Source organism: Catharus ustulatus, chromosome 16 (assembly GCF_009819885.2).
Source record: "Catharus ustulatus isolate bCatUst1 chromosome 16, bCatUst1.pri.v2, whole genome shotgun sequence".
Classification (NCBI taxonomy): domain Eukaryota; kingdom Metazoa; phylum Chordata; class Aves; order Passeriformes; family Turdidae; genus Catharus; species Catharus ustulatus.
Window position 1 is genome coordinate 15,023,356 of NC_046236.1, and position 20,832 is coordinate 15,044,187.

Consider the following 20,832-nt stretch of genomic DNA (forward strand, 5'->3'; position numbering starts at 1 on the left):
TTAGAGAAAAACCTTCAGGCCCAGCGCCAGTTCTGCAGTTTTATTTCTCCCTGCTATCTCCATCCTTCATTCCATCCCCCAAACTTTGTAAAAGTTTGTAAAAACCTGTGGTGCTCAGGAGGCAGCAACAGGAGGGAATTCTGTCCCCAGAAAATGCCCCACACAGCTGAAATCAGGCCACCTATGGAGCTGTCAGCTTTGGATTTTGTCCTTGTAAGCACAGAAACTTGAAACATTTTGCCCAAATGTGTTGAAAGCCATGAAGACATTAAAGATTATTCATGGAATAAATATTCATTTGCAGGAAGAGGGTTTTTTTTTTCTTTTCTGCATGAATATTTCAGGCTGGTTGTGCAGTTGCTTGAAGGAAAAGGTGATCAAATTCTGAGTGCTTGTTAAATAATTATTAATATAAAGGATATCAGGAATTAAAGATGTGACCATGGAACAGAATCCCAGAATGGTTTGGGTTGGAAAGGACATTAAACATCCACTTGCAACCCCCTGCTTAAGTTAAAACCCTCCTAGATTTTAACTATTATTATTAGTGAAACTAATTATTATTAATTAGTGAAACTATTATTATTAGTGAAACTATTATTATTAGTGAAAGTATTATTATTAGTGATAAACTCCCTCAGAATCTCCTCAAACTTCCCCCCCAGGTGCTGGAACATCAGCAATTTTGATGGAATAATTTTAACCACAAACACATTGCACTTGTTACCCCGAAGATAGAAAATATCTTTATTTTATTCCCTTCAAAACCTCGATTTTCTGTGCCAGCAGCACGTCTTCCCCTCTCCGCCTTTCCCTGCTTGAGAATTCCGATTTTTCTGACTCCTGTGTGGAGCTCTGGTACCCTCTAGTGTTGGGTGGGAAGCCTCAGCTGCTGCGTGTCGCTCATGTCGCGACAGAAGGCGGCGATAGGGGCGGGGAGCAGCGACAGAGCCTCCTCCTGCGCTGCCGGGGTGAGAAACCGAATTAATTAAATCTTTAAAAGTGGAAGAGTTTCATGGATGGGAAGAAGGGGTAGAGGCTTGGTTAGGTCAATGTGCACTTATTGCTTCAGCCAGCAGATTTTTATACTCAATAAAATAAAAATAAAAATAAAAATAAAAATAAAAATAAAAATAAAAATAAAAATAAAAATAAAAATAAAAATAAAAATAAAATAAAATTCGCAATCAGGTTATTTCATGGAATAATTTTGCAGATTTATTCTGGGCTCCTTAGCTACAATTTTGTTTCAGATTTTTGCAGAGTTTGCACAATTTTGTAGCTGCAGACCTCAGCGATTTTGGGTGGTTTTCTGATTTTTTGGTGCCACTTTAACTTTGGTATTTTCCTTAAGTGTTTTTTTGTTTTCTGCTTTTGCTCTCTTGGATATATATATTTTGCAAGTATATTTTAAAATATAGTTTTGCAAGCTGCTTTCTTGTAAAGGCCTTGCTTCTTATATTGTTATATTGTTATATTGTTATATTGTTATATTCTTATGTTCCTATATTCTTATATTCTTATATTCTTATATTCTTATATTCTTAATTCTTATATTCCTATACTCCTATATTCCTATATTCTTACATCCTGACATTCTTATATTCTTCTTGTATTCTCATATTCTCATATTCTTACATGCTATGGGAGAGCATCCAAAAATTCATCATATATATAAACATCTTGTATTTTTGGTGTCCAAAATAGTTTAAAATATTCAAGGTGAGACCAACCCCAGTGCAGAGTGTTCTGTGGGGGGTTAATTAAATCTGTAACTAATTTTCTATTACCATCAGGAAAATGGTTTCAATAATTAGATTTGCACTCTTAATGTGTCTAAAAATGAAGAATTAATTAGAATTAGTGGTTGAAAATGTGTGGGGGGGGGTCTGAGTAATTACAGAAATGGGTGTTAATGTTTTCACAAACAATTTAAAAGAACCAATGAAGTTCTGGAGGAATGTTTGGGGGGTTTGAGAATCTCAGACTGGGCAGATTCCACTCTGAGTTGTTGGAGCTTCAGGGAAAAACGTGCAGGATTTGTGAGTTTGAGCTTAATCCAGGGTCAGTTTAAATCGAGATTAATGATTATACAGTGGGGGATACACGGTAAAGGGGAATATTTAGTGTTTGGGACTGTGCCAAGGGGGAAAAGAGGGAAAAGTGGTCGGGAAATGAGGATAAAAGGAGGTTTTGTCTCCCAAAAACACCAGAGAGACCCCCAGAGCTGTGGCGAATATTGTGCAAATATTGGAATAAATGCTGTAGGTATAATGTTAAAATAGCTTTTCTGTATAAATATAAGCTTTTTTCTTCTAATAACAAAAGTTAAACATAAGTTTTTAAAAAATAGGATGCTTAAACTACCCCTTAATTAAAATAACAACCTGTAAATATGAAATGAAAACCGCACAACTAACACAACAATTATCAACACTCACCACCACCCAAATTAAAAAATAATTAAAATAAAATCAAAAACACGAGCCAAAAAACATGCATGCTCTAAAAAAGCAACCCCAAAAAGTAACCATACTAAACAGTTCTCAAAGTTTGACTATAGTGGAAAACTATGAATATGCAAAAAGATGATGTATTGTAAAATGTATTTAAAAGGGTGTGCTCTTAGCAGCTTGCCAAGCACCCAGTGGTTTTAACCCTTTACTTTATGTGTGTCTCCTGTTGTCTTTTTATGAAACCTTTTAAATTTTCTTGGTTTTCACACAAATAAAGTTGATTTTTGCAGGATTTTTTCCGTCTCTCCGGCCTGTCCCAGCGGCGGGGCCGGACACGGGATTGAGCGGAGAACTGAGCGTTTATTGAAGGGTTTTATTTAAAGGGTTTTGGTTTAAACTGACACCTGTGCCCTCATCAAACACGGTTATTTAAAGAGTTTTTATTGAAGCAGTGACAGCCGTGCCCTCACCCAAGATGGTTATTTAAAGAGTTTTGGTTTAAACTGATAGCCCTGCCCTCACCAAAGATGGTTATTTTAAAGAGTTGTTCTTGAAGCAGTGACATTTTAAAGAGTTTTTATTGAAGCAGTGATAGCCGTGCCCTCAACAAAGATGGTTATTTAACGTTTTTATTGCAGCAGCGACAGCCATGCCCTCACCAAAGATGGTTATTTTAAAGAGTTTTGATTTTAGCAGTGACAGCGTTGCCCTCACCAAAGATGGTTATTTTAAAATGTTTTGATTTTAGCAGTGACAGCAGTGCCCTCACTAAAGATGGTTATTTTAAAAGTTTTGATTTTAGCAGTGACAGCAGTGCCCTCAGCCAAAATGGTTATTTTAAAGAGTTTTTATTGCCGCAGTGACAGCCGTGCCCTCAGCCAAGATGGCGGCGCCGTGAGGGCGGAAGCGCGCGCCGGGCCCGCCCGGGGTCACCGACCTGGAAGCGCTCGGGGCCTTCAAAGAGTGGCGGGCGGCGGGAGCGGGAAAACGGCACCGGGGAAAAACACCGGGAAAACAGCGGGGAAACACCGGGAAAACAGCGGGAAAACAGCGGGGATACAGCGGGGACACGGCACGGCTGGAAGGGCACAGTGGGTATGGGCAGGTCCCTCAGGGAGGGCGGGATGCGGCCCTGGGGAGGAGGCGGTTGGGGCTGCGGGAGGGAGGGGACGGGGCATGGAGGGGTGGGAAGTGAAAGGGAGGGACGCTGAAGGAATGGGGAATTAAAGGATTGGGACACTGAAGGAGTGGGGAGTTAAAGGATTGGGACACTGAAGGAATGGGGAATTAAAGGATTGGGACACTGAAGGAGTGGGGAATTAAAGGAATGGGACACTGAAGGAGTGAAGCATTAAAGGGAGGGACACTGAAGGAATGGGACATGGAAGGAATGGGGCGTTAAAGGGTTGGGACATTGAAGAAATGGGACATTAAAGGGTTGGGACACGGAAGAAATAGGACATTGAAGGAAAAGGACATTGAAGGAAAGGGACATGGAAGGAATGGGATATTGAAGGAATGGGATATTGAAGGAAAGGGACATTGAAAGAATGGGATATTGAAGGATTGGGGCATGGAAGGAATGGGATATTGACGAAACGAGGCGTGGAAGGATGGGAAGTTAAAACATTGGGACATTGAAGGATTGGGACATGGAAAGAAAGGGACATTAAAGGATTGGGACATTGAAGGAATGGGACATTAAAGGATTGGGACATGGAAGGAATGGGGAGTTAAAGGAATGAGCACTGCAGGAATGGGACACTGAAGGAACGAAGCCTTAAAGGGAGGGACACTGAAGGGTTGGGACATGGAAGGAATGGGATATTAAAGGATTGGGGCATTGAAGGAAAGGACACTAAAGGATTGGGACATGGAAAGAATGGGACATTGAAGAAACGGGGCATGGAAGGAATGGGAAGTTAAAACATCAGGACACAGAAGGAATGGGACACTATAGGGTTGGGACATTAAAGGATTGGGATCCTGAAGGAATGGAACATTGAAGAAATGGGGCATGGAAGGATGGGAAGTTAAAAGATTGGGACACCGAAGGATTGGGACGTGGAAAGAAAGGGACATTAAAGGGTCCTCATCCCACAGCCAGTCCCACCAAACCCACCAGAAGAACAGCTCACCTCATGTTTTAAAGTTCTTTCCTCTTTTTTCCTCTCATTCTTTTCAGGATTCCTGAGCTCTGGATGGAAGCTCCAGTGGGTTTTAAGCTGCTGAGTGCACTGAGGATGAAACATCTCCATCTCTAGTGTCATTTACCCAAGAGAGAAGAAGAATTTGGAGTCTTTTTCTTCCCTTGCTGAGGAAAACCCCTTAAAAGCACGAATGGACAGTCAGTGTTACCCTGGTGGCTGCCAGGTAGTTCCAATTTGGAAGTTGATGGCCATGTGGCCATCAGAAAAGGAGCAGGAGGAGGAGAGCATCATCCTGATCAGTGATGATGATGATGATGAAGTGCAATGCCCAGGTGATGATGGTGGAGGGGAGAGCACCCAAGAGAGTTCTGTCCTGTTTGTGGAGCCACAGGGTAAGAGCTGCTCCCTTGCTGCTGCTGCTGCAGTTCCCTGAAAACTTTGGGGAATAAACTGAATTAATTCTGTGTTGTGCTTCAGATCTTGTGCTGCACAAGTGAATAAAACCAGGAGGAGCTCCCCAGTTTGTAGGGTTTTCTTTGATTTTTTAGATTGTGCTCAGACTGGGCCTTTTCAGTGTCAGCTGGGTCATTTTTGATTTCAAATCCTCTGGTTTGATAGTTCATGGAAGTTTTGTGTGCTGTTCTGTCAGATCCCCCAAAAAAAGTGCTTTAAAGTGTTCAAAAAATAAATATCAGTAATTTCTAAGGAAGCTGGAAATGAGTTAGTACCTTTACACTGATTTACACTCCTGCTGTCTTCCCTGCAGAGAAATCTTCCCTGGAAGAGAAGAAATCAGAGGAGCTGGTGGATGAGGAAGGGGATTTGGTGGTTACCTACTGCAAACAGGCAAATGTGATGCCTCATGCCAGACACGACTGCACCACTCACCCCTTTGAGTATGTGCAGGCTGGCCACTCCCATCTGGGCTCCCATTTCCAGCTTTGTGACAGCTGGGAGCAGCCCCAGAGCTGCCTCAGGGTGTGATTTGGGATTTTCCTCAATAACTTTCTGCTTTTGGAACCTTGCAGGAGGACAGAGAGTGACACTTGCTCCCCCCTTGGGAAAAATGCAGATATTTGTGAGCAGTGCTATTGCTACATCTGTGACAAACTGGCTGCTGAGGTAAGGGCAGGCCACAGCCTGAGGCAAAGCTGGGGATTAAATGAGAGCTTTAGGCAAGCCCTGCCTTAGGCTCAGATTTATTTTAGGTGGCTGTGCCTAAATCACTCTGGCTCATGAGTTCTTAAGGTCAGGTTAATATGAAATTAGTTATTGAATAGGCAGGAGGGAACTGAGAAGGGGATTTTGTTACACAGGATAAAACAAAACTCCTGCAGGCTGCATAAAGCCCAATAGCAAAGGTGCCTGAATTAAATCTGAATTAAAGAAATAGGATAGGAGTCAGTAATTCTGCCCTTCAGGAAAGAGTTCAGGGCTCTAACAGAATAATACAGGAAATTTGATTGCTATTTCCTCATAACTGCTAAGTGTGGGTTTATTTCTAGTCCACTTGGAGTAAACATGCATTTATTTATATTATTGATTGATACCCTGTTTGCTTTGGGTATACAGTGCATTTTATAAAATCAGACTTTTTTTAATGAATTAGAGAAATGTCAGCTTTTTTAGGCTGTGCTCACAGGAGTTAGGGGTGCAGGGAGTTGTTTTGCTTGGACCTGTTGTGAATTCCAGAAGACTTTGAACTGTGAGCAGAGTTGGGGTGAACATGCAGGGACAGGGCTCTGCTCCCAGCTTCCAGCCCTGAGGGTCTCTGTGAAGGGCTCAGCAGTGAGACCTAATCAATAAATGGGTTTTTTTGTAATGATTGCCATGATATCAAGTTGTTGCCTGCCAAAATATTTATAGGTGCTGAGGGGAAAACATCAAAATCCAACAACTTTTTCCTTTTTTTGTGTTTTCTAACACAGTGCTCACTCTGGACATCCCCTGCTCTGTGCCACTGCAATGCCCACAACAAAAGCAACTTCTGGAAGGCCCAGAGGAACTTTGCCCTGGCTGGAGTCCTGGCCACCTTCAACCTGGAGCTGCTGGAGCTGGACACAGAGCTGAGGCATGGGGGTGGGTGCTGTGTTCCCAAAAATCCTGGGGCTGTTCAGGGATTCTCTGTTCCCAGAATCCTGGGGCTGTTCAGGGATTCTCTGTTCCCAGAATCCTGGGGCTGTTCAGGGATCCTCTGTTCCCAAAATCCTGGGGCTCCTCAGGCCCTCTCCTGGGTTCTCTGTTCCCAAAATCCTGGGGCTGTTCAACCCTGTCCTGGGTGCTCTGTTCCCAAAAATCCTGGGGTTTTTCAGCCCTGTCCTGGGTGCTGTGTTCCCAAAAAATCTGGGACTGTTCAACCCTGTCCTGGGTTCTCTGTTCCCAAAAAAGCTGGGGCTGTTCAGGGATTCTCTGTTCCCAAAAATCCTGGGGTTGTTCAGTCCTGCCCTGGGTGCTCTGTTCCCAAAATCCTGGGGCTGTTCAGGGATTCTCTGTTCCCAAAAATCCTGGGGTTGTTCAACCCTGTCCTGGGTGCTCTGTTCCCAAAATCCTGGGGCTGTTCAGGGATTCTCTGTTCCCAAAATCCTGGGGTTGTTCAGGGATTCTCTGTTCCCAAAAACCTGGAACTGCTCATGCCCTGTCCTGAATGCTCTGTTCCCAAAAAAACTGGGACTTTAATTTTTGAAAAAAACATGCAAAACTTTTTGTGCCTTTTTTTTTTTTTTGTCTTGTCTCTTAGGAGATCTCCTAGAAAAATTCATCAGGGATCTTTCTGTAGCTTATAACAAATACCTGACAGGGGAAAGGTTGTGTCCCCCAGATCAGGAATGCTGCTGCCAGCCAAAATTGCCCCTGGGGCAGTGCAATGTGTGCAGCTCCCAGAGCATGGAGGTGGTGTACAAGTAAGTGACAGCAGATCTGGGCTTGGCAGGACAACTTTGATTCATTTAATGAGTTGTGATGAGAATTGTGGCACCTGAGAGAGCAAAAATAGAGTTGAGAGAGGTCAGCAAGGTAAACTGCACTTGGTTGTAGTTTAAAATCCCTCTTAAATGTGTTTAAATCTTGTGTGCTGTGCAGGACACCTGATGATCTCTGATTTTTATAACTTGGGGCAGTAGGAACCTAAGGCTTGGATTTTGGGGTGGCTTTGGGTGGGATATTGGGACAAATCCTTCCCTGGCACAGATTCCCAGAGCAGCTGTGGCTGTCCCTGGATGTTGGGGTTGGAATTTCAGGTTCCTTCCAACCCAAACCATTCTGAGATTCTGAATTTTTTTCTAATTTCTTGCTCAGAATGGATTTCACCTCTTCAAAATCCCCAAATATTGATTGTGGAGCTCCTTTGAGGGCAGGGCTGGGCTCTGTGGGATGGCCACAGTGAGCAGCTTTTTAGGAAATCTGTTGTTTCTGACCCCTGATCTCACAGACCACTTGACTTTCTCAGGTATTCTGATGTTTTCGAGCTGGTAACAAGATTTTTAAATCAGGCAGAACAAGAAAGCCCCAAAGCTGCTGCTGTGATGCTGCTGGGAGCAGCTAAACAGATTGCCCTGCACAAAGACCCTGCTCTGTAAGTACCTGGCCTGAATCTTCCTTCTTCCCTCCAGGAGAGGGCAATGAGGGAGAGAATCCTGGGGTTTTGTTTGTTAGGGGTGAGGAAAGTGTAAAAATCCCAGCCCAGGCTGCAGCACAGCAAGAGGAAGATGAAGGAAAAGTGGGATTTTGGGGGAAAAGGAGGGAAAAGTTAAGGAATGAGAGTTTGAGATGACTCCAAAAATCCCTGCCAGGGAAAAGCCAGATTTAATGCTAAACAACAAAGCTGGTGGGCAAGAGTTGCTCCACTACTTGCAAATCTTGGGGACAAAAAAAGTAAAACGAGCAACAACAAAAGCAAAGCTTATGCAGGCATTCAGAGAAGGAAATGGGCTGAGAACCACCCAGGGGAGTGGGGACAAAAGGAACTCGGCCTTAAAAGCTTAACAGCACTCCCACTGAGCAGTGAATGATACCTGCAGCTTAAACATTCACCAAAGAAACAGCACTTACACCCAAGCTTAGAATTTAATAATTTCAGGGGAATTACACTTAACAGCATTTAACCTGATTTAAAACTTCCAAGTTACACTTAGCAACTCAGCAAAACACTTCTCAGCATCACAGAGCTTTGCTTGGTGAAACATGAACGTTTTGGGATTTAAATTCGGGGATTTTGGTAAAAGAGAAGGAAATGTTGTGTGGATTGGTTTGAAGCTGAGGAATGTGCCAGGTTTGCATTTGGCAGCTGGGGATTATGCACTTCAGTCTTTGCAGGAATTTTTATCAACATACCAGCTTCCAAGACTTTTCCTTACAAAGTTTTCCTCACCAGTTGAGAGAAGGGGAAAAGGGCAGGAAGGGGAGGCAGGCATTAATTATTAATTAGTGCTGGTTTTTTCCAGGCTGAAGAACTGTCAGAGCCTTGGCCTCACTGCTTCCCTGAGGATTGCTGTCCCATTTCTGTTCCAAAGGTAGCACTGCTTTCCTTGCTGGAAATGTCTTCTGGGGGACAAATCTCTGCTCAGAGGCACGTGGGGAACAGAGCAGCCTGTGGTTGTTACACCCAGGAGTAAATTGTGCCTGGGAGAGGTGGCAGCAGGAATCCCCTGGGAAGGAGCAGGAGAAGTCCCCCAGAGCTGGAGAATGAGGACACCCAGCTCCCCTGGCTGAATTCAGTTCCCATTTTAGCTCCATCCTTCACCTTTCCCCCCAGACTCACCTGCCACACAAGGTTGATGAGTGAGGAATTCAATTCTTTCCAACCCAGTTCTACATTCTCAGCTTTTCTGGAACTAATGACAGCTTCAACCTAAATCCTTCAGCAGTTTGCATTTTAAATTGCTGTTTTAATTTCTTATTTGTTACAAAAAAGGGAGGAGTTTGTCTTTACCTCCTTGCCTAAATTGTAAAGATTAAACTCTTCTTAATCTCCATTTGTCAGTTAATTCAGAAATGGTTCCAGGAGCAGGGAAAGGTGCAGGAGCTCAGCTCCTTGGAGATCTTTGTTTTAAAGCTTAAACCCCACAAAACCACAGCACAATAATAATTTCATTATTCACTACAAAACTTAAAGCAGAAATTTAATTACAGATCCTAATTTTAAAAAAAACAAACTTGTGTGGCTTCCCATATGATTAAAAATAACAACTCTAAAATTCTCTTTTGGAATTGTTTTTCTTTTCAAATCCCAGGATCACAACTCGACTTCAGAGGATGCTGGTGTTGTGTGACTTCCCAAAAATTCTGTATGAGAAGTTTGTTGAGTTTTTTCAGTCCATCTCCCTCCCCTGTCACTGCTTTGCCTTCTCAAACTGGTGAGTTCTGAGTAGCTTTGGATCCAGTGAAAAGTTCTTTCCCTGCAATAAAAGTGGGATTTAGAGGAATACTTGGAGGCATTTTAGAGGAATATTTGGAGGCATTTTAGAGGAATATTTGGAGGCATTTTAGAGGAATATTTGGAGGCATTTTAGAGGAATATTAGGAGGCATTTTAGAGGAATATTTCAGCATTTGCTGCTCCCTCTGTTGTTTGATGCCATGACTGAGCTGTTCTCCCTAAAGTTTTATTTCCTTTCCCCCAGAACTGAGCTCTAAACCCCAAAACACTTTATTAATCAAACCTCACAATCCTTCCAGGAGCCAATCAGTGATGTACAACAAAACACAGTTAAAAATCTCTTTTCTTTTTATCCCTCCAGCTTGAATGTCTTGCCCTGGGACCATGTGTTACTGACCACAGTTTTAAAAGGCCAGAACATCACAGGGCAGAGGAAGCAGAAAGGGAAGAAAATGTTCCTGTGGGAATCCTTCCCTGTGGTGGAGGCTCGAGTGGAGAAGCTGCTGGAAAAAAAGAAGTGAGATTGGTTTGGCTTTTTCATTTCAATTCTCACATTTTCACTGCCCCAAACCTCTGTGCTGTGGTGGAATTGGGAAACACAAAACAAAAATTTATTTTTGAGATCAGCACAATCTAAACTGTGGAGCAGAACTGGAGGTGGAGAGAGAGCTGGGGGTGCTGCTCTGCACATCCTCAATGCAGAAATCTTTATCCCTGTCCACATTGCTGCATTTATAAAGGAGGAGGGCTGGCAATAATTTTGTCTTGATTTCTCCCTGTTTTGCTCAAACAGGGGCTTCTCACTGCCTGCCTCAAAGCTCAGAATTGCCCAGAAGTTCCAAATTTCTTTTAAATTCAGGGTTTCAAGTAAGGTGGCAGGAAAAACATTCCATGTTCAATGCAGTCATTTGGGAGCTGCCTTATTCTTTTTTACTTTTGTGGAGGAATTTTTCATTTATTCTCCAAATATGTGACTCCTGAGCTGGATTTTTTTTTTTTTTGTCTTCACAACAAGGCCAGGAGCTTTTTGGAGTTTCTCAAAGCCCTTTGAGTGCCAAAAAAAAAAATTTTTGGAGTGGCTCATTTCAGAACCCTACAGGTTTTGCATGTTGATTTTCATTTTCATCAAAAGCTGACAAGTGCAGGGAGCCAGAAAAGTCTGTTCTGGGTCTTCTGAGGGCTCCAGAAAATCCAATATTCCAAATAATCCAGTCCACAAAGAGTTCAGCTGCAGGACAACCTCTGCTTTTATCCTGCCAGGGTTGAGATAAACTGGGAATAACCTCACACTCTGCTGTGCCCCTTTCATTGAGGGAGATGTTTGCCCTGTGCAGTTCTGCTCTTCCTTCCCCTCCTCCTCACCCTCTGCTTCTCCCCAGGTACAGGGAAGTTGTTCGGTACCTGAGAGCTGTGAAATGCAATGAAAACCAAAGGTGACTGCATTTGCCTTTTCTTTTTGTTCTTTTTTCCCTCTTTCCTTTTCCCCTCTCTTTGCTTCCTTTCCTTTTCCTTCTCTTTTTGCTTTTCCTTCTATTTTTCCCTTTCCTTTTCTTTTTCACTTCCCTTTTTCCTCTCTTTGCTCCCTTCCCTTTTTCCCTTTTCCCTTTTCTTTTCCCCTCTCTTTACTCCCTTTCCTTTTCCTTCTGTTTTTCCCTTTCCTTCTCTTTTCCTCCCTTCCCTTTTTCCTCTTTGCTCCCTTCCCTCTTTCCTCTCTTTACTCCCTTTCCTTTTTCCTCTTTTCCCCCTTTGCCTTTTTTCCTCCCTTTTTCTTTTCCCCTCTTTTTCCTCCCTTTCCTTTCACCTTTCCTCCCCTCTCTAGTGCTCAAGCCCAACCCCACAAACCCTATCAAAGCCCTCCTGACAAATCCCAAACCTTCCTTTCCTCCTGACAAATCCCAAACCTCCATTCCCTCCTGACAAATCCCAAACCTCCATTCCCTCCTGACAATTCCCAAACCTTCATTTCCCTCCTGACAGATCCCAAACTGACAAATCCCAAACCTTCATTTCCCTCCTGACAGATCCCAAACCTCCATTCCCTCCTGACAATTCCCAAACCTCCATTCCCTCCTGACAATTCCCAAACCTTCCTTTCTCCCTGCAGGCTCCGAGACCTGCGGGATCTGATCCCCTTCTACCTGTGCAAAACTGGCAATTCCCTGGATGCTGCCCATTCCCTGCTGGTCCCTGTCAACAGCCTGGCCTGCTGCTCTGCCTGCAGGATCACTCCCTGCCAGTTCAAGGTTTACCTCAAGATCTTCAGGACAGGCTGTGTTCCCTCTGGGAATGCTGTGCTGGACATGGGGCCCTGGGTTAAAGCTGGCAAGTGTCATTTCTTCCTTTCTTCCACTGGGAATCTCATTCCAGCCCTTCCTTGGCATTCCAGTGAGGGATATCTGAGCCCAGCTGGGAATTGGGTGATGGGGGGAGGCCCCTGGACCCCTGAAGTGTCCCAGGGGAGGGTTTGGAGCAGCCTGGGGTGGTGGGAGGTGTTTGGTTGGAGCTGGGTGGGCTTTGAGGTTCTTTCCAACAGCAGGCAGGAGGGAGGGCTTTGTGCTGGAGCATTCACTCTGCTCAGAACTCACTGTGTCAGCTGTGAGCTTCTGCTGAAAGCAAAGTAAGAGAATTTATTAAAAGAAAACCCCAAGCCCTTCATTGCCACTGTCAGTGGGGGCTTGGCTTGGTCTCAGCCATGACCTTGAGGACAAACCCCCTGATGGGAAATGTTCCATCATGAAACCATGAGCTGACAATTGTCATCACCCCCTGTCCTGGGCTCTGCTGCTTCTCAGGGTGCTTCTGCCATGAAGGATTTATTTGGGACTTGTTCCCTGCTGGCAGAGCTCTTGGAAGTGTGAGATCCCTCAGTGTGCTGTGATGCCCACAACAAACACTTCTCTGGGATCACCTGGCTCAACCTGGATTGTGTCCAGTTCCCTGCAGCTCTCCAGGGCTGTGTAGAGCAGCAGGGAGCAGCTCTGGAGTGACTATCAGTGAATATCCTGCTGTTATTTGGGGTGTGCAGGGTCTGGGTTTGATGCTTTTCATTTCCATCCCTGCAGGCTCTCCCCTGAGGAACACTGTGCTAATTAAGCAGGCACTCAAACTGCTCTACAGCAGCCAGGCACTCTACAGAAGTGTGAGTGAGGCCAGAATTCCCTCTCCTGTCCTGTTCCCACTCCTTGAGAGTGCAAGGATTCACTCTGACCCCTTCCTCTCTCAGTAATTTCCCCCTCTGCACAGATTCCACTTTGTAAGACAAATGTTCTGTTGTTTTTTAGGCCAAATGTTGGAGTTCCTTCATCATGATTTTGGGGAGCAGTGATTTGCTGGACAAGAGGGGGAACCTGCTTCCCTTATCCCTGGCAGAGCCCCCACTTGGCTTCCAAGAGGTACCAGGCAGTGCTGGGGGAATCTCCTGCCTTGGCTTTGGCCAGGATCCCATTGCATGTGGGGATTGGCTCCTCCCAAATGCCAGAGTTCACTTCCAGGGCCTCATCCTGGTGGCTCAGGAATGCTCAGGGAACTGGAAATGGGTTCCCAGTGCTCCCAGCTCAGTGCTGGGACTGGTTTGTGGATCTGTCCATGGTGAGATGGAGCAGAGCAGAAAGGGATGGGCTGGGAATAGGATCCAGGGAAGGAATTCCTGCCTGGCAGGGTGGGCAGGGCTGGCACAGATTCCAGAGAAGCTGTGGCTGCCCCTGGATCTCTGGGAGTGTCCCTGGACAGGGCTGGGAGCTCCCTGGGACAGTGGGAGGTGTCCCTGGATCCCTGGGAGTGTCCCTGGACAGGGCTGGGAGCTCCCTGGGACAGTGGAAGGTGTCCATACCCATGCAGAAGTGATTTATTTTTTTCCATCTCAGCCCTACAAAAATGAAAAGTTTTTGTGATAGGATTTGGTTGGTGCTGCAGAGCCCAAATTCCCCATGAGTGTGGTGTGGAGCAGGCACCACCCTCAGCAGAAATGCTGAGAAATCACTGGAAAGCCCTTTCACCCCATCCCTGCCTCTCTTTGGGTTCCTCTGTCCCTGCAGAATGTGCTGGCAGCCAGTGGCAACTTCCTGGAGGATCTCAGGTCTGGAGTGAATGTCTCTCTGCCATCTGCTCTTTTCTCTGGCCAGGTGAGTGGTGGCACCCAAGGGATTTATCCCCAGCAGTGACAAGTGTTGGGTTATTCAGAAAAGCTTTTAAGAAGGGCCTGGAAGGTTTTTTTGGGTGTGATCAGTTTAAGATCTGCACATCCTCAACCCAGAAATCTTTATCCCTGTCCACATTGCTGCATTTATAAAGGAGGAGGGCTGGCAATAATTGATTGGGTCTTAATTTCTCCCAGGGTTTTGCTCAAACAGGGGCTTCTCACTGCCTCAAAAATTCAGAATTGCCCAGAAGTTCCAAATTTCTTTTAAATTCAGGGTTTCAAGTATGTGGGACTTGTTTGAAGGTGGCAGGAAAAACATTCCATGTTCAATGCAGTCATTTGGGAGCTGCCTTATTCTTTTTTACTTTTGTGCAGGAAATTTTCATTTATTCTCCAAATAAATGATTCCTGAGCTGGATTTTTTCCCCCTTCAATTCCCTATTCCTGCTCCTGTGTGGGATTTCACATTTCTGAGAGCACAAGAAATAAAATCCCTGTTTTTAACTCTTGATAAGCTTTTTATGGATTTGTTGTGTGACCTCCAGGCTCTGTGGCTGGACTGGAACAGCTCAGTGCTGGTTTGAGTGGATAAATGAAGGGGAAGGCAATGTTAAACTCATTTCTTTCCTTGGGAATGTTAAACTCATTTCTTTCCTTGTGCAGCTGCACCACGAGGCTTGTCTGATCCTGGCAGTGCAGGCAGTGCAGCAGATGCTTTGTTGTGACCTTCCCCACTTGACTTCCTTCTTAGAGATAGTCCTGGCTTTTGGGGTGAGTCCTAAAAACTGATTCCTGTTCTAAGGGATCAAAGCAAATAATGTTGGGAAGGTTTTTGATGATTAAACCATCCTGGAGGTTTTAGCCATGTTTAACTTGACTTTGTTTTGATCTTTATTTTTATTAGTAGTAGTAGTATTTTGAGGAATTATTAGCACTGAGGTGAAATCACAGATAATTTTTTTTTCTTTTTTTAGAAAAACTTCTGGGCTCTGAGGCTGTTGCTGGACCAGCTTGCCTGTGCAGAGCAGATCCTGTGTGGCACTGCCAACCTGCTCCTGAGGGACCTGGCAAGGGACAAGGGCACCATGCTGAGAGTGTGAGTGAGCCCCTGGAGCTCAGCTTTGGGGTGCACAGCTGGGCAGTGCACAGCTGGAGCTGTCAGAGATTTGCTGGAAAAGAGAGGGAACTTCTTTAACCCCCCCTTGGGAGAATCTCCTGGCTTGGCTTTGGCCAGGATTCCACTGGATGTGGGAATTGTCTCCTCCCAGATGTCAGAGTTGATCCCAGTGCCTCAGTGCTGGTTTTGTTGTTCAGGTGGCAGAGCCTTGGTCCCCAGCACGTGGGGGAGCTGCTGTGCCTGTTCCTGAGCTGCAGACACAAGAGGATGCAATCTGTGGGGCTGCTCAGCCTCAACGTCATCATCGAGAACCTGCACGTGTGAGTGGGGAGAGGGGCTGCCCCAGGGCACCTGAAATCCTGGAATTGTCCCAGGGCACCTGGAATCCTGGGATTGTATCCCTGGGATTGTCCCAGGGCACCTGAAAAATCCTGGGATTGTCCCAGGGCACCTGAAATCCTGGAATTGTACCCCTGGGAGTGCCCCAGGGCACCTGGAAAATCTTGGGATTGTCCCAGGGCACCTGGAACCCTGGAATTGTCCTGCTGGGATTATCCCAGGGCATCTGAAATCTGCTCCAGGCCATCTGGAATCCTAGGAGTGCCCCCAGGGCACCTGGAAAATCCTGGGATTGTGCCCCTGAAATCTGCCCCAGGCCACCTGAAATCCTGGGGTTGTCACACTGGGATTATCCCAGGGCATCTGAAATCTTTGGACTGCCCCAGAGCCACCTGAAATCCTGGGGTTGTCCTACTGGGAATTACCCCAGAGCCACCTGAAATCCTGGGGCTCCCCCCAATCATTTTCCTGTAAATCTGAGATCCCCTTGCCCTGTGAGCTGTGGGATTCCTGTGGGATTGTGAGTCCTGCAGAGCCAGGAGGGAGTGAGTGGGAATTTCTCTGTTTCAGGTGTCCCTGGGCAAAGCAGCTCTGCACCTTTTTCCTGGAGTCAGTGAGTATCCCAATATTTATAGGATTTAACAACAAAGCAAATCAATGACACCCTTATCAATTAAATATTGAAATACACCTTTTTGTATTTAAAAAACCAAACATTCCTGAAGGGAATTCATTGTTTTGTCTCTTCCCAGGGCTTGAGGCAGCTCCCCTTTGGCACCACAGTTTACCTCGAAGTTTCCAAGTTTGTCAGTGTTTTTGAGAAACTCTAATTTGGACCAAATCCTCAGGAATATTTTCCCAGTGGTTTTTATTTCCTCATCTGAGCAGTCTCTTCCTGGAGAGTTCCTTGGGTTTGCTTTGTTTGTCCCCTCCAGGAGGAAAAATGACTTTTCCTGGTTGGGAGTTTCTTGCAGTTGCACAAATTCAGGAGTTGTTGGGAGAGGCAGCAGCTTGGAGTTGTTTTCAGAAGCTGAGAAAAGCAGGGAAAAACAGAGCAGGAAGCACCAGAGGAATTTTCCTCCTTTTGGGACACAAACCTTGCAGGAGGCAAAATAAAAAGGAGTTAAAAATTCCCTCTGCAGCAGTTTGGGATCAAGTGCTGTTTGCACAGCTCTGATTTTTGGGTTTTCCTCAAACAGCCCCAGGGTGAGGCAGTGAGGAGCTGAGTTTATTTAGGAATAATCCACATTTCAAGCTGGGCTTTGATTTCCTGCTGAAAATAAGATTTACACTGATGCTGGTGGCTCTCCCAAATCCTAATTCCAGGGGAATTTTGGAATTCTCTCCCACCTAGGGAGGTGAAAGAATTTTTTTGGAGGCTGCTTTGGGCTCTGCCCCACTGGGATCCCTCTCTGCACTGCTTGGGCAGGCAGCAAAATCAACTTTTTTATTTTAATCTTTTTTGCAGCTATGATCAGCTGCACTTTGCACATTTCCAGGGGTTTGGGGGTTTTGCAACTCTTGTTATCCCAAATTTCCTACAAAGAAAATGCACCTGGATGGAAATCTGACACCTTGTTAATAAAAAATGTCCAAGTTCCACTGTTCAGTGGCATTTTGGGTGAGTTTTTCTTTTTGGTGGTTTGCTTGGTTTGGTTTGGGGTTGTTTGGGGTTGGGTTTTGTTTTGGGCTTGGGGTGTTTGGTTTTTTTATATTGGGGTTTATTGGTGATATTTCATCTGGAAATTGTTACATTTTCACCTGTTAAATGCTGAAAAATTCACCTGGAAATGGTGATATTTCACCTGGAAATTTTGGAAATATTTCCCCTGGCCAGTGGTGCCAATGTCACCGTGCTGTCCTTGGCCCTGAGGAAGGGGGGGACAGGGGGGGAGCAGAGGGATGGGATGGGATGGGATGGGATGGGATGGGATGAGGGGAGAGGGGAGTTCCAGATCTGCACAGCCCAGGGGGTGATCCCAAATCCCTGGGGAGTGAGATCCCAAATCCACAGGGGTCACACCTTGTGCTGGATTATGGGATTGATCCCAAATCTGTGGGGTCAGAGTATGGACCCTCATTCCTGAGCCCTGGAGCTGGGATAACCCCATTCAGAACTGGGATAGACGCTTTGCAGAGCCCTGGAGCTGGGATAACCCCAAATAACCCCATTGCAGAGCTGGGATAACCCCAGTAACCCTATTCCAGAAGTGGGATAACCCCATTGCAGAGTCAGGATAACCCCATTCCATTCAGAACCGGGATAACCCCATCCAGAGCTGGGAAAATACCAATAACCCCATTGCAGAACCGGGATAACACCAATAACCCCATTCAGACCCGTGCTAACCCCACTCCCAGCCGGGATAACCGATTCAGACCCGGGATAACCCATTCAGACCCGTGCTAACCCCACTCCCAGCCGGGATAACCCATTCAGACCCGGGATAACCCATTCAGCCCCGTGCTAACCCCATCCCCACTCCCAGCCGGGATAACCCATTCAGACCCGTGCTAACCCCATTCAGACCCGTGCTAGCCCCATCCCCACTCCCAGCCGGGTTCCCGGACTCGCTCCCTCCCAGCGCGATCCCCCGGGATTGGGGGGGGCCGCTCCCGTTATCCCGGCGCGCATTGCCGGCTCTGCTTCAGCGGATTATCCCGAGCCTTGGGGACAGCCGGGAGCAGGGACAGGGCACTGCCAGGGCTGCGGGCACGGGCACTGCCAGGGCTGCGGGCACGGCCAGGGCTGCGGGAACGGGCACTGCCAGGGCTGCGGGCACTGCCAGGGCTGCGGGCACGGCCAGGGCTGCGGGAGCGGGCACTGCCAGGGCTGCGGGAGCGGCCCCGTTTCTCTCTGCTGCCGGAATTCCCAAACCAGGTGCGAGCGGGACGGGCCGGGAATGCTGCGGGACGGGAGCGGGGATGGGGATGGGGCCGGGGCTGGTGCAGTTCTGGGATGTCGGGGATGGGATGGAGCGGGGGCTGGGATGGAGCAGGAGCAGGGGCTGGGAATGGGATGGGGCTGGGATGTCGGGGCTGGGATGTCGGGGCTGGGATTCGGGGCTGGGATGGAGGAGCAGGGGCTGGGAATGGGATGGGGCTGGGATGTCGGGGCTGGGATGTCGGGGCTGGGATTCGGGGCTGGGATGGAGGAGCAGGGGCTGGGATGGGGTTGGGGCCGGTCCTGGTGCAGTTTTGGGATGTCGGGGCTGGGATGTCAGGGATGGGATGTCGGGGATGGGTTGGAGCAGGAGTTGGAATGTCGGGTTTGGGATGGAGTAAGGACTGGGATGGGGCTGGGATGTCGGGTCTGAGATGTCGGGGCTGGGATGGGGATGGGGCTGGGATGGAGAAGCAGGGGCTGGGATGGAGAAGCAGGGGCTGGGATGGAGAAGCAGGGGCTGGGATGGAGAAGCAGGGGCTGGGATGGAGCAGGAGTTGGAATGTCGGGGTTGGGATGGAGCAGGGATGGAGCAGAGGCTGGGATGGGGATGGGACCGGTCCTGGTGCAGTTTTGGGATGTCGGGGCTGGGATCTCGGGGATGGGATAGAGAAGGGCTGGGATGGAGCAGGAGTTGGAATGTCGGGTTTGGGATGGAGTAAGGACTGGGATGGGGCTGGGATGGAGCAGGGCTGGGATGTCGGGTCTGAGATGTCAGGGCTGGGATGGAGCAGGGGCTGCGATGGAGCAGGAGTTGGAATGTCGGGTTTGGGATGGAGCAGGGATGGAGCAGGGGCTGGGATTCGAGGCTGGAATGGAGCAGGGATGGGATGGAGCAGGAGCTGGGATGGAGAAGGATGGGATGGATGTCGGGGCTGGGATGGGGATGGGGCCGGTCCTGGTGCAGTTTTGGGATGTCGGGGCTGGGATTCCGGGCTGGGATTCCGGGGCTGGGATTCCGGGTTTCACCCTCCCACCACCTCCAGCCCTTCCCTGCCCTCTCTCCCGGGGTTCCTCACCGGGGATGTCCCCTTTGTCCCACCAGTTTTTGGGGTGGCACCGGGGCCAGCTGCAGCTGCCGTGCCTCAGTTTCCCCATGGAGCCCATCCTCTGTGCTCCCCAAATCTCTGCTGGCCACCCCTGAGCTGCTTCCAGCCCCAATCCCTCCTGGTCCCTTCAGGGCTGTGGCCAGGCAGGACAAGGACAAACTTCCCCATCCCCATCCCCAGCAGCCTCCGGCTCCTGTTCGCTGCTCCCCACCCAAATTTCAGTCAAATCTGCCCCAGCCCCTGCGTTTTGCATGAGCAGCCTCAACCAAAACAGCCCCAAAAGCTCCCGGAGCCCTTGGCTGCTCCTCTGTGGGTTTGGGATCCTCCCCCCGAGCCTGGGGCTCCCCTTTGGGGGCAGCTGTGGGATCAGGGCAGGACAAAGCTCCAAAATCCCCATTGCAGCCCAACGGAGCCCTCGGAGAGCGCCATGGACGAGTGGGACCTCCCACAATGGAAAAAAGAGGTGGAAAGCCTCAAGTACCAGCTGGCCTACAAGAGGGAGATGTCATCCAAGACCATCCCTGAGTGAGTGGGCTTTTCCTTTTTTATTCTCCTTTTTCTTTTCCATTTCCTTTCCCTTTCCTTTCCCTTTCCTTTTTTATTTTCCTTTCCCTTTCCTTTCCCTTTCCTTTTTCCTTTCCCCCCCAAGAGCAGAACCCACCCCCAAAATCCTCCCCCAGCCCCTTTGGAGGCTCCCAGATGAGATTTTTTTTTTCCCTTTCTGGATCTCCAAGCCCCAGGGGCAGAACCCCCCCGATGTCCCCAGACCCCCCAGTGTCCCCAGCCCTGGGGGTGTCAGGATGTGGCAGCACCACAGGACCCTCCTGACCCCTGGGAGCCCCCCAGGGTGCAGATCCCCCCTTTCCAGAGCTTTCCAGAGCTCAAAATAATTGAAATTACAGCCAGCTCTGTTCCCTCCCTGCTTTGTCCCAGAGCTGGGGACACCCTCGTGTGCATCAGGGGATCCCTGAAATAAATCCTGCAGGATTTACCCCAGAGCCTGAGCCCCACAAATCCCCAAATTCTGCTGCCCTGACCCCCCTGGGGCTGTGCCCACCCTCCCTCCCCTCTCTGCAGGTTTGTGAAGTGGATTGAGGATGGAATTCCTGAGGATCCCTTCCTGAACCCGGAGCTGATGAAGAACAACCCCTGGGTGGAGAAAGGCAAATGCATCATCCTCTGAGGATGGATGTGGGGCACTGAACCAAATCCCTGAACAAAATCCCTGCCCCCACCTCATTTCCTCTCCTGTAGCTGTAGAAGGGG

The 20,832-nt window shown here is 47.7% G+C and overlaps 2 protein-coding genes across 2 annotated transcripts; both read left to right on the top strand.

Annotated features, from left to right (window-relative positions):
- Positions 1-4,756: 4,756 nt before the first annotated feature.
- Positions 4,757-17,205, top strand: LOC117003874. The gene is made up of 19 exons (XM_033074225.1): positions 4,757-4,998; positions 5,373-5,502; positions 5,635-5,728; positions 6,535-6,685; positions 7,344-7,506; positions 8,052-8,177; positions 9,046-9,114; positions 9,835-9,957; positions 10,341-10,496; positions 11,359-11,412; positions 12,084-12,301; positions 13,042-13,118; positions 13,261-13,371; positions 14,014-14,100; positions 14,781-14,888; positions 15,092-15,213; positions 15,432-15,554; positions 16,144-16,186; positions 16,326-17,205. Exons 1-19 carry the CDS (start codon positions 4,797-4,799, stop codon positions 16,401-16,403), a joined length of 2,235 nt encoding a protein of 744 aa, XP_032930116.1. The 5' UTR covers positions 4,757-4,796; the 3' UTR covers positions 16,404-17,205.
- Positions 17,206-18,382: 1,177 nt separating this feature from the next.
- GNG13 (G protein subunit gamma 13) lies at positions 18,383-20,794 on the top strand. Its single transcript, XM_033074478.1, has 3 exons — positions 18,383-18,454; positions 19,969-20,091; positions 20,644-20,794. The coding sequence occupies exons 2-3, from the start codon at positions 19,994-19,996 to the stop codon at positions 20,747-20,749; spliced, it is 204 nt and encodes a 67-aa protein (XP_032930369.1). The 5' UTR covers positions 18,383-18,454; positions 19,969-19,993; the 3' UTR covers positions 20,750-20,794.
- The last annotated feature ends 38 nt before the right edge of the window (positions 20,795-20,832 follow it).